A 13,782-nucleotide genomic window follows, 5' to 3' on the forward strand; every position below is an offset into this window, starting at 1 on the left:
GTAAATTAACAAGTGATGTTTATTAGTTTAATATTCAATATTAAATGGTGAACAGAATCAAAAGGCTGCTCCATAGAACTGAGTGACTTTGAAAACCCTGAAATTACAAAATGCTGACTTGGGGACGTGAAGTGCTTTGGATCCATCTCTGCTCTGCCAGTCCTGTTCCTCCCTCCACTGGATCCCACCTCAGCTCTGCCAGTGAATTTCCCATGGACTGATTCCTGCAGCCAGCAGCTTGGCAAAAACCCATTTAACAGCAGCTTTGCTTGATTCAAGGTTGCAGAATTTGGCCTCTCCTCGTGTTTGGGTCGTCTGGGTTCCATGCCCTGTGCTGAAGTGCTGAGCAGAACTTGGCAGGGGCTGTCCCCTCCCCAGCATTGGTTGTTTGGTATAACATTAGGAAATAAATTAAGGAGTTACACGAGCTTTGCTTTACAGCAAAAAGAAAGAAAAAAAGTTTTCAGATAAGTTTCTGAATCATAACCCAGCAAAGATTTATAATAAAAAATTTATATGCAAACCTCTGCAGTATACTGAGTTTAAATCAACCCCATTACATAATGACCCTTGTCTTAACACATGAAGTCAAATGCAAAAAAAAAAATGAACCTGATTGATTGTAACTAGAGCAAAAATCTGACTGAACAGAGCAGAGCCACCGCTCCCCAGTAAGGTGTCCCATGGACAGCTGTAAAAATCTGAAATTGCCCCCTCACAGCTCTAAAATTTCAATTCTCACAGGTAATAAATGCAGGAATTCTGAACTACACCCAGCTCATCCCTGTAAACCAGTTCCCAGATTTAAAGTTATTTCAAGTGTAAAAAGGAAGATTAAGGAGAAATAAAGGAGAAACTCTACAACCCCACCCTGGAACTCTCCAGCCACAAAGCAGGGACAGTGTGCAAGACCAGAAATCTTTATCCACAAAGTTTTTATCTTCTGAATTTTCATTCACATTTGTTTAATTTTTTTTTAATATCCCATAATTAATTATTCAGACTGGATTACTTAAGGGCCAGGTTCACAGAGATAAATAACCTGGTAACCACTGTGATCCCCAGAAGATTTAGATTAATTTGGATACAGCTTTGACAAACATTAAATCTCTTCTTTAATGATGTTCCTCAAACAAAACAGTTAGCAAAATATCTGAATTTCCTTGTATAATGTCACATTTTAATGTAAACATCAAATAATGTACCAAAAGTTTTACCGGAAAAAAAAAAAAATTAAAGCGGCACAATTCTTTATACCACTGGAGAAGAGGGGAGGAAAAAGCCAGATTACAAACATTTACACATGCATAGTGGAAAAAAAATTAAACAAACAAACAAAAAAGTATTTTACTAAATTCACGCATTTTTTTTAAAATAGTTATTAAATCTACTAAGCACCAACATACCTAAAAATTTATTTTCAGCTTCATGATTCATTTAAAAAACCTATCAAATTAACTTTTCAAACAAGCTTATATTATTAGCTTGTCCAAAAATAAAATGTAGAGTTTTTTTGGGTTTTTTGTTAATTTTTTTCTTCTTTTTTCTATTTTTTTATTATTTTTTTAAAGTATACCAATACTTTTATCTGAATGTTTCCAAACAATGGCATAGGTGTCTGCAAAGAATGCCTTTACTTTACCCTACAGTGGATGGAAAATACAATACCACATCATACAGAATCTAAAACTATAAAAGTCTGAGAATGCAGCATCCCTTCACAAAAAAGCTGATAAAACTGAAATTATTTAGAAGATGCTGCACCTTTATTTAAAAAAAAAAAATTAAATGAATTTAAGCAGAAATAACATACATTTTTACATTAACTGGCCATTTCTGGTACAGAAACCCAGCATAGTATGCTAATGTTATTGAATAAATGTAAATGCTACTTACAATCTTCTTAAATACAATTTAGACAAACTTTTTTTTTCCTTTTTTTTTCTTTTTCCTTTTTTTTTCCTTTTTTCAAGTTGTACAGGTAATCTCTCAGCTGCTAGTTTAATGCAACATATCATTAACATTACACAAATTAAAAAATAACACGTGTGTGTCTTCCTACAGAAAAGCTTCCAAAAACCCGACCCACATCAAAAAATGCAAAATAATGGAATATAATTAAAAAAAAAAATTAGTTGCAAGTCTAGCAGCAAAGCAATTAAGTGAGGATATATTTACCAATATAAACAAAGGGAATATTTGCAACTACAGGTGAAGCCCCAACTATCTTAGATCTACGGACACAAATAAAAATTAAATTCTCTCTAAAAAAAATAATCTGATTATTTAAAATAGGAGTAAAAGCCATTGCTACCTGATGAACTACCTAGGCTAAGTTCCTGAAACAAGGACAGGGGGTCGCTGTTCTTTTTTGTCTGCTCAGGAGGAGGTTTGGGCTTGGGGGGAGCCCGCAGAGCGCTGGCGTAGGACATGACGGGTTTGGTGCCGCCCGCGGGCTGGGGGCTGCTGCTGTTGGACTCCACCAGCTGCTTGTTGGGCATCAGAGGGGGGAACTGGCCCAGATGCTGGAGCACGTTGTAGTTGAAGGAGTTGGAGAGCTGGATGTTCTCGGCCTTCAGGTGTTCCTCCGGGGGCTTGGCCGCCTTCGGGGGAGCTGCGAAGGAGAAAGCGGAGATGGAGCAAACGTGCGGCTCTGACTCAGCCAATCCACCTGCAGCAAGCCCAAAGCCAGAGCTGCCACCACCCCTCTGGTAACCTCCTCCCACACCACCCATCTGCCGTGTTTAGTCACTCTGAAAATGAAGCTCACAGAATGACACAATCCCAGGATGGGCTGGGTTGGAAGGGATCTTAAAGCTCATCCTGCTCCATGCCCTGCCACAGGAGCAGCTTGCTCCAAGCCCCATCCAACCTGGCCCTGAAGTGATCTAAGTTCATTCCCAGCTCCTGGATCATGCAGCAGCAGCACAAGACTGACAGCACTAAGCACATCCTCCGTGTGTTTGTACCCTACAGCTGCAACCCCAAACCTGCAATTCCGCACAGCGGATTCTCCGGGTGCGCTGAAGGGAAGCTGCTTCCGAATGGGATCTACTCTAATTTAAGCACTTTATCCACTCAGACAGCACAAAGAGTATTTCATTCTTCTTGCTTTACAGCTTAATAGGCTAAAATTAAAATTTACAGCACCATATATAATTCATTCTCCAACAGCAATTCAGAGTCCTGAATGCCAACCAACTAATTATTGGTATTTCAGGCTGAATGCATTCTTGCTAATTGATATGTTCTTGCTCCACATTTAACAACTCCTGTAACTATCAGAAAAAATGGTGCTTTAAACCATAGGTATAAAACTGCTTTCAAATGAATTTCCTGAATCCTAATGAGGTCCCCTATTTTTTCTTTACAGAATTCTGCTGTCTTGCACAGCCAGAGAGACACTACACTGAAACACAGCTCCATGTTCTATCTGCAACAGTCTAAGAACTGGGCAACAGTTCCAATATTCTGTAATTATTTCAGTCTTTAATCATATAATGTTATTTTTAAAGCGCACGTACAAAAACATACCACCAGAAGAGTGCAAAAGTAGAAAAACAAAGTAAAGTTTCTCACTGGAAGGGTCACACACAGGCTTCTACTTTTTATAGAACACTCAAAAAAAAAAAAAAAAAAAAAACACACAAAAAAACCAAAAAACAACCCATAGAAGAATGGATATGGAAAGAACACAAGCAAAGCAATTTTGCTAGAGTTGCTATGATTCAACAAAAAACAAACAACCCAGAACATGAGGAAAAAAACCTCCTAAAATAACCACAGCACTCAGGAGAAGACAAGTAATGACAAGCAGGGCAAGAGGTGAAAGCTGTGTGTGGTAGAGGTGTCTAACAGAAGGAAAAATATGAAACACACATCTTGAATAAGAACTTAAATAATTTTCTTTCCATCAACAGCAAAAGCAATGCATATCAAACTCTCAAATTGTAATTTTGGGAAGTGCCTGCATAGAACAGCCCTGAGGAATTGTCAGCAGCTCTCCCTGTGCTCCATAAATCCCTCCTGATCCAACCCAACACTGGTGCCACAGCCACTCCTGGTGGGCAGGAGATCGACCAGCCCTTGAACAGTCTGGAGTCAGGGTCACTCCCTCTCAAACAAGCACAGGACTTTCACAGCATCACATTCTCACGGGGTTTTATTTCATGGATAAAAACCAACAGTAATGAGGGCAGTGCAGTTACTGGTCATTAACCCTTAGCTCTATAAAACACATTTGGGCTGTAAATATGATCAGAGGCAGTGAGCTGTAAATGTGGAAAGCCACAGCAGCCATAAAATGGAGATGTGTTTGCATGAACCATTAGATACAGGGCTCTGTTTCATATACATTTATTGACAAAACAGAAACCGTGCTTAACTACAATAAAAAACATTCCATTGCAAAGACAGTTACCAGTGAGAATTTGACATTTTCACTTAGAATTTAGTACTTGACAGCAAATGTGTGTATATGGTACTTTTTACATACACATCTGTCCTCTGAGGACTGTACTCACAAACAGGTTCTCAAGCTTTTCATTAAAGCAAAGAAATGTGGGACTGGCTGATCCCAACCCAAATGTGCCAGAGTTCCTGAGCTCCTCTTAGATAACCACGGAGTTTGGAGAGCAGCTCTGTGTGAGCAATTCAGTGATGAATGCCACATAATACTGTGCATTCAGCTCCTTGATTTTCAGTAAAAATAGAAATAGATTGAAGGAGGTGCCCTGAGCTTGAAGCTTTGAACTTAGCATGCAAGATGCTGCCATAAATATGGGTTTGCAAAATAACATTTTCGTATTTTGGAAATTAAAAGGCACATTAGGAATTTAATTCTTGAGTGCTGTTGCTGATATAAAGAGCTTTTCTCATTCATTCTACTCTGCATGTTCCTACTTCAGAATTACTATGAAATTACAAGATGTTTTACGTTTATAAAGTTTGGTGAAAAGCAATTAAATCTTTTAAGGCCAATAAAACCAGCTTATAAATATTTTTCCACATTATTAAGTGGTTTCAATATCCACACTGGAATACTATTTGCATTTTTATTAAGTTTGTTTTTAAATTACCACTGGAGATTCTTAAAGCAAAATCACAGGGAAGAAACTGTACTGTCCTGGTAATACTGTTTTTCATAAACACAAGAAATATAGAAAACAGAAGAACTGCTCCAGCTCTCTCCTTGCAGCTTTTTTTTTTTTCATCTCTGAAAAGTTAATTTAGTTTCTGTCTGCTCAATCAATCAGCACTGCTGCTACCACCAGGGAAGCCACATTCCACTGAGATTCTTCCACGGTGAGAGAGAATTTAAACTCGTCACTCCTTTGATGAAGCACCAGAATTTGCTAGAGAAACGCTGAGAGCACTAATTCAGTTTATGTGTTGCTCCCTCAGACTGTAATACCAACACAAAATATCACTGATTCTGGAAACAAACAATCTATCTTGCAAATAAATCCCACCAGTCACCTTAGCTCCCCTCCAGCACAAATTCAGCTGCACTTGAAGCCACTGCAAGAGACTTTCTGGGCTTAGTGGAGCTTTTGGAGAAGACTAAGAAGCAGCAATGCTTTTTTTAGCTGAAGAGCAGGATGTTATCAAGAAATGGGATTATTCCAAGCAAACCTGTAACAACTGAAACAAGGAATAATTCAAGAATCTTTGCTTAGATTGGTTTGGGGAAAGCAGCAGCTGCAGCTGTACCCACCTAGCAGCTCCCGGGCTGGAACGGCTCTGCTGGCTCCGTTGCATGGAATGTTTGGGTACGGGGCAGAGGAGGAGGAGTTCACCCACAGCTCAGGGGAGGAGTAGTTGAACGATGACTGGTTACTGTGGTCCTGAAGCTCTTTACACTGACCAAGACTGTCTTGAGGAGTGCTTAATTCTTCAGAACAAGCCTGGACTGAACTAGAGGAAATTCTTCTTTGGTACAATGGCCTGCCTGGTCCTCTTGGTTCATACTGTGAACAAAAAAAACAAAAAAAAAAAAAAAAAAAAAAAAAAAAAAAAAAAAAAAACAAAAAAAAAAAAAACAAAAAAAAAAAAAACAACATAAAATAGCCTTTTGCTCTTTTGATTCAACTGTATGTATCAAATACCATTTTCCCATTCAACATTTTTCCCTGAAATGTCTTACCATAAAACCCCAAGTTCTTTGCATTTCCAAAATACTAACACATTTCAAGTTATATGATGCATACTGCAGTCACTGATAACGTATTTTGATCACACAAAATAGAGAATTTTAAAGAAGTGCAAAGAACATCAATTGGGATTTCTTAATTCTTATCAACCTTTATATCTAACACTCTTACGTGGGTGTTGGATCACACAGTGAGGAGGAAGATAGCCAGCATTTACAGATGAAGCAAAGGAAGCACAGAAACACAGAAGAGCAAGAAAAGAATGTTCTTGCAATGCAGTCAGGAAAAATTGGCTTTTCCTTTTCCAAAGGATAAATTAGTGACTCGTACACCAGGATCTGGGTAAGCAGGATACATTGGTATACTGGATTTTGTACATACAAAACAAATGCTCTGGAGAAGCAAGTGCCCTCGGGAGAAATAATGCAGAGAATTTTATCTGAAACCACAGAAATTACTTGCTTCCATAAACCCTGTAGATCATGTAGATGAAAATAGCAGGAGCTCCATCAATTAACCTGTGGGCTTCAAGAGTTCAGATTTAAGGGCCCTCTACGCTTTCTCAAGATTCAAAGCAAGTCTGTTGTATTACAGTTTATTTTGAACAATAAATATAGTATTTACACCCATCTGCACTGACTAACGAGAGCAGCAATAGCAGAAAAGTCATACAGGTAAATCTAGACTCGTTAAAGGGAAAAAAAATCCTAATGAAATGTCACAAGAAATTAGCTAAACAATCAACAAATAACTTGCCTGCAGAGTCCAACTATTGTTACTATACCATCTACAAAAAACAGACAGGAGAAAAAAGTGCATGAAAGGAAAGTTCTTATTACATCGCTTATATCTTATTTCTGTCACCACAGTCAGGGGATCAACACTTGGATATCCTGACAATCCACTCCCCTAAGGAAATTCTTCAACGACAAAACAACAAACAAACAAAAAAAAAGTTCATAAATTACTGCCCAAATCAACCCAAAAAGTATACATTCATTGAGTTTAAAAGGGCTATTTTGGTAAGCAATCAGGAATTTATCAAAGTTCTGGACACTTGCAAGTGCAGAACCATAGAGAATAACTCCAGTATTCCCTTTGATGGGCAGTTCAGATCTGGTTTGACTAAACACATGCAAAAGCTTTCAAGTATCAAGTCAATTAACAGCTTTATAAATAGAGATTGTGGAAATAGTTTAGTAAGGATACCAAAAGTCAAGAAATCTCCCCTGACAAGTGCCTTGTCTGAGGGATGTCTGTCCAAAATACACCTAAAACCCCATTTTGATTTCTTTGTGGAGTCAGTCCTACCTACCAGCTGAAGAATCAGTTTTGGAAAGTTTCTAAGCAAGGCTCTGTCTTGTAACACTTTTACTGCATTTGGCATTTCTATCACGTGTTTTGAAAGGAAGAAGAAATAAGAACTAAACTGAATTTGCACTAATTACATAAAGGCTCACTCTATTTGTCTTCAGATAGCAGGAACTGTCACAAGCTCTATAGGAATATTTATTGGTTTATTACTGCTGAAAAGCCATTGTTCCTACGTCCTGCTGTACTGACAGCATTAACTGTTGTCACAAAGTATTAGATTTTCTACAGGGTGGTATGACTTAATGGAGTGAGACAGCAAATTTCTAAATGTCTATAAACTCAAACCTTACTACAGCTCTGGTGGGCCTGAGGACTCCATTAACCTCTCTGGATCTGTGTAAGACAGAAACTTGTAAAATGCACTGGAATTCAATTTTAGCTATTTTTCTCAGGCTCATAAACTAAGTATCTTCTGTTTTCAGAAGTTGATAAACAAATAAATATGTATTGTGTGAGACAGCAATGAGCAAGGCTCCCTCCCCAGCTCCTGTAAAAACCTTAACAGAAATGCAACACAGAACAAGCCACTTATGTACAAATATTGGATTACGTGCACTCAGTGAGAATATTAATTCTCACATTCCTGGAATGCAACCTGGCTTCAGGATACTCTGTGTGCGCACATCATGCACTCCTTAGCACCTCAGATTCCAACAGGGATTAAAACCTCCTGTTCAAAACATGACCTGTCCTAGCTGTATGTGCTGGCACACCCCCTTAGAGCCCAGGACAAGAGAAGATGGAGAGGGACAGAGCCAGCTGTGTGTGGCAGGGTGTGTGCTGGAGCCAGCCTCAGGCAGCGCAGCTGGATGTCTCTGAATTCCAACACACAGCCCCCAGTATACACGGGGTGGCTTTGGATCAAATTAATGCAGGCAGGGTGAGATTATGAAATCAGGTTTTGGACCATGTTGGAACAAGTCTACGGTTCTGGTCTCCTCTGAGAAGTAACTCAAGCACATTCACAGCTCACACTGAGTCAGCTGACTGGGTGATCCCAGCTGACTGTCCAGAGCTTCCACCTGGGCTGTGGTTGATTTTCACGGCAGATACAGAGCAATGACTGCATGAAAACTCAAGAGTAACGTTCCAAAAGCCGAGGCTTCCCATTTAGCAGAGAAAATGTTACACCTACAGCAACAAGAACCACAGACCTGCTCAGGGAGAACGGCAGAGACACAGAGAACAATTCCACCTCACAGAAATTCCCACTGTGAGCTTTTAATGCGTGAGGTGTTTTGCATTCATGACCACTTCACAACCTAATTTGATGTTACAACGACAGGACAAGTGCAGAGCAGACAGAACACCCACCTCTTCTAAGCTGTGCAGCGAAGAAGCAGAAACTGCTCGAGATGCGAGTGGATGAAATGGCTCCTGACCGACTGCGTGCTGATGATTCTGGATTTGTATAAAAGGGCTTTGCTGCGACCTGTGGGGCAGTGGAGGTATTCCATAGTGAAAGCCCTGCCCCAGGAGGTGATTCTGCTGGAGGTTAGCGTAAGTCCAGGACCCATCAGGTTGCAGGTATTTCAAGGGAGACGGGGTTATGTGTTCGGATGGCATTGAGAAAGGGGGGTTGTACATCTGGGGTAAATGCTGCTGAAATGCTGGGTTAGTGGGCAGTTCAATGTCTCTGCTGTTCTCAGTGAAGTTGGGGAAGTGGGCGCTGTGGTTGGAGTTGCAGGAAGGAGAGGGGAGTGCTGGTGGGCTCCGGGGCTGGACTTGTCTGTATTGCAGCAGTCTCGACTGGGGGGGCGGCATTTCGGCTCCGTCCCGGCTCTCGCCTGGATCGCGGTGCGACAGCTCCCGGAGCAAGTCCTGGAATCTGCATGGACACAATAAATGCAGCAAGGAAAGAGAAAAAAAACAAAACAAGTTTTGCTGAAATCTCGCTCTTTGTGAGGTGCAGAAAACTCAAGAGAACAGAACACTGAATTTAAATATTCTCATCTTTGCACTTGCTGACCCTAACTTCAAAGGATGTGACTGAGCGATCAGAATTAGGCACAAGAGGATTAATTGGATGAAATACCCACCTGAATCATCTCAAAGTTTTAATAACCCTTGAGATTTCCTTTCCAGTCAGAAGAATCAATTTTTTGTTATCTCTTAAGAGACAACTAAAGGTAAGGATTTCCTGCTTTACTACACAAAGTAAAAAATTCACATAGTTAAAGACAATTTTAACCCCTTTCAAGGCAAAAGCCAGAACAATCAGGGACTCCCCTCCCTTGCACAATATACTTCTAAACTTCTTCAAAAGATCAATTCAATTCAGCACTTCAAAGAGTCAGCTAAGAGGGCATTTAGATGCTTTACCATGGCTATAACAAACCAGATGGAAAAGAAAGCATAGTGGGAGATGACAGTAAACAGAGGCAATTTAAAAATCCAGCCTTTACAATATACATGATTAAAGTTGATGACCACTGGAACCATTTTTCTGTTGATGTTCAACAGCTTCCTTTCTTGCCCCCTAAAGCTCCATCTCAAATACAAGCTTTTTTTTTTTTTTTTTTTTTAATCTGCTTTTCAAAACAAAGGTTTTTTGAAAAGGAAGAAAAGTTTAGGTTTCACTGGGGAGCAGTGTTTAGGGAGGGGCTGTTTTGTTTCTTTTCAAGCACACAAATCTCAGACTGCTACTTCAAACTGAAGAATTTACAACTTAAATAGGCCTTAACTACACACGGACACCTCTTTCATAAAAACACAAGGTAGTTACTCTCTATCCATTCCTCATTCCATAAATACAGCACTGAAAAGCTCCATAAAAATATTTTCCACTACAGCTTTACTACCCAATATACTAACAGAATAAAGCATAACACATAATAAAAGCATAGTTGTAAGTCAGCCTGCCAACTATTTTAACCTTCATAATAACAGCAGCAAAAAGCAATACTTTTAAATGCCTTGCACTTGATCACAGTGTTACAGATAGGTGCCCACTGCTCAATTTTACACAAGCTCTGATGACTCAGTAAACAAATACCTTGAATATGTTGCCTCTGTTTCATCTTCTGTATTACTGGCAAGTTTCCAGTTTGCCCTAACTTGCTGCTGTTGATGTAATCCAATTGGTTGCTGAGGAAGATGTGGTAGATGAGGATGGTGATGGTGTTGATATGGAATAGTGCCTTGACTGAGATAGGCATTATGTTCATTCCATTGCTGTAACCTGGCTTGTTGTTGCTGCCTTATTGTTTCCAAAGCTACATTTCCATGCATACGATCTATAAAAATAGTTTTAAAAAAAAATTTTATCTAATGCCCCTTTTTAAAGATCTTTATGTCAGAAAAAAAAAAAAAAGAAATAATACTTTTTATACAGTTTATTCCAGGGTCTATTATACACTAACTGCATTGCAGTGCATAACCTGGTTATTTAAATCATATGGAAAATCATATAAACATGAATCTTCTAATAAAGTGCTGAATATTCAAACATGCCTCAAGCAGCAAATTATGCTCAATGACATTACTTATGGAAACTAACCCAACAATGACCCAATTCAGAGCAATATGCCTGAAAAAGGTAAATAGCTCCTTCATTTTCACTTCAATGTAGTTATAATTGCACACTCTGAATTTAAATAAAGAAAAGTCACCTACCTAAAGTGTCCCCTAAGGGCATTCCTGATGGATTCTCTTCAATGAAGTTGTTCAAGTGGGTTGGCAGAACTGGGTTGTGCTGTGCAATAGGCCTCAAAGGATTATTGACTTCTTGTAACAGAGGTGGGGGGTGTTGTTCTGAAATCACAGCATCTACAGCAGGAGAATGTGGTCGGTGGGGAATGGGATTATTAAAAAAGGACTGGCTGGGGCCTGCCTGGAAAGCAGGGGAAAGCTGCGAAGGTGGTGGAGGCTGCTGATTCAAGTGATTATGCTGCTGAACTACCTGGCTCTGCTGGGGTGGCATTTGGTTGGGCTGTTCAGGCAAGTGATTTTGCTGTTGGCTTAAGAGGTTTTGCTGCTGCTGCTGCTGCTGCTGCTGCAGAGGGTACGGCTGCCTCGGGAGCTGGGAGAGGTGCTGGAAGTGGCGGTTGGGAACTGCGAACTGGGAGTGGGGCGGGGTCAGGTGCAGGTTCAGCTGCCTGGGGTTGGGGTTGTCTTTGCGGTGGAATTTAGCGCTGGGGTAACCAACGCTGGAACGGGACTCTGGGCTTCTCTGCTGAGGGTTTGCTTCTAAATCAACCTGCAGAAGGAGAGTAAAAGGTTTTGAGAATTAGCTTTTAAAAAATTGAAATGAAAACATTTCGGTTTAACTAAATGAATGAATGACTAAATGTAATTATTAAATCCATTAAGAGAAATAACAAACAAACAAAAATGCCCAAATCCTCAAAAAATAAACAAACTAATCAGCTATCCAGAAAAGAGAAACCCACCTGCTTGGATTCCAGAGGTTTCTTCTCAGGTGTTCGAATTTTACTGATTTCAGGTCCAGCAGTGTTTTCACTTTTACCTAAAAACATTTACAAAATTATTTCATTTCAATAGAAAAATTATTGGTTTGGGATTTTTTTTCCCCCAGACACAGGAAAATTGACTTATTAGTATGGCATTTACAGCACCACAGACATTTAGTATCATCTACCTAAATAACACTTTCCCTTTAATCTCTACACTTTGTTCATTAATAACCACTAAGCAGTTCTTCCAACTTAATTGCAAATAACATCAGCAGTACTGTGGAAGGGAGATGGAACAATTACACCCTCAACACCCCTTCCCACCTCCCATTCCTTCTGAATCTCACAACAACCCAGTTATTCTACTTGTAATGGCAAATCCCAGCTTATTTCCCCCATCTGTGGATCCCTCGATTAGGGAGGAAAGAGCCAAGGACAGAGAGGAAGGGAAGTCCTTTCACAACCCCATTTCAAGCAGGAACTCCCCCAAAGCAGAGCAGTTTGCAGAGCCATTGCAAGCACTGACCATTTCGAGTTTGTTCGTGCTGCTCCTTGTCCTGGTGTGGGAGCTGCTGCTGTCCTAGGCTAACAGGGGAGTGGTGGCCCAGGCCATACGGGATCGGAGACCCTCGCCCATGTGCCTGTAACAGGTTCATGTTATATGCCATGGCTGCTTGGTGAGTAATGAGGCGAGGGTCGACTGCAAACCTACCCTGATACCCCGTCCACGGTACCTACGTGGTAAACAAAAATTAAAATAAAAATAAAATTTAAAAAAGAGAGAGAGATGTGATCGGTTAAGGTACATGAAATTAAAGGCAGTGATAACAAGCATGCTGATATTAGGTCAGTGGCAGGAGTTTTTCAAGGACCAGGTGATCTGACACACACACAGCTACAGCTGGTGCTGGGAGGGGAGAGCTCTTAAGGGCAGGAAAAGCAAGGGACACAGATTTTCGAGGAGAACCTTGGGCAAAAATTTTTCTATCAAAATCCATTCTTGTTCCAGTGGTTTCAAAGTTTAGAGAGAAAAGACTGATGGACAAATTATAGTTTAATAAACTTCAGATTAAATCCTTCTCTATTGAATAGAAATGGGCGAGGTTCAAGCAAATACAAAGTCCTTTCTTCTGGCAGCTACAAGACATTGGGCTGTGGCTCGGGGGGGGACAGAGCGAGAAGCCTCAAAGGTGAGGACCAGACCTTGCAGCACCCAGTGCTGGGATTCTGGGCCACAGCAGGAGGGGCTGTGCCACCCCTGCACCCACAGGACACTCAGTGAAGTTCCCAGGACTACTGGAGGAACACAGAGAGTGCCCACAGGTGAGCAGTGACAGGGAATCACACTCCGAAGTGTCTGTGCTACATGACACGTGTACTGCAGAGTCAAAGCAAAATCCACCTCCTGAAAGCAGGTAAAAAGTCAGGATTTTTTTACAATGGCTTCAAGTTTATTCATAAAAGGAATGCTAAGGAAGACAGCTCTGCATCAAGTGAGTTCAAACTCGTCCTCTAGGGAATTTATTAGAAGAAGGGAAATCTATGAACAAGAGGAGAGTGCAGGGAAAGTCATCCCCAGCACTGAGACTGCCAAAGCATCCTTTAGTGATGGCAGCAGACAACCTCCTCTAGCTTTTGCCTTGGGTATGGAAACTGCATTAAACAAAGACATCATTTTATCTTCCTCAAACATAAACACATTTTACTCCAGTCCCTGCTTGTTTCAAGTGTAACAACTTTCATCCAATTCTTTTTTTAAATTACTATTTGCCCTTGAAATGTGCACTTTGAACTTCAGCTTTAGGCTACTACTGCATCTGCACAACCCCAAATCACCTCCA

At 40.4% G+C, this 13,782-nt stretch overlaps 1 protein-coding gene across 3 annotated transcripts in view; it reads right to left on the reverse strand.

Annotated features, from left to right (window-relative positions):
* HELZ (helicase with zinc finger) overlaps window positions 1–13,782 on the reverse strand; it is an 85,833-nt gene continuing 72,051 nt past the window's right edge. For 2 of the 3 annotated variants that reach the window (XM_053960260.1, XM_053960259.1), the window contains exons 25-31: window positions 12,468–12,675; window positions 11,918–11,994; window positions 11,142–11,724; window positions 10,522–10,762; window positions 8,841–9,354; window positions 5,717–5,969; window positions 1–2,614 (exon numbers count right to left, since the gene is read on the reverse strand). In XM_053960260.1, coding sequence (XP_053816235.1) covers window positions 2,283–2,614; window positions 5,717–5,969; window positions 8,841–9,354; window positions 10,522–10,762; window positions 11,142–11,724; window positions 11,918–11,994; window positions 12,468–12,675 — 2,208 coding nt within the window. In that variant the 3' untranslated portion in view covers window positions 1–2,282. The remainder of the gene's footprint in view (window positions 2,615–5,716; window positions 5,970–8,840; window positions 9,355–10,521; window positions 10,763–11,141; window positions 11,725–11,917; window positions 11,995–12,467; window positions 12,676–13,782) is intronic. The other variant, XM_053960261.1, reaches the window with a different exon arrangement.

This window comes from Vidua chalybeata, chromosome 19 (assembly GCF_026979565.1).
Source record: "Vidua chalybeata isolate OUT-0048 chromosome 19, bVidCha1 merged haplotype, whole genome shotgun sequence".
In the NCBI taxonomy this organism is placed as follows: Eukaryota; Metazoa; Chordata; class Aves; order Passeriformes; family Viduidae; genus Vidua; species Vidua chalybeata.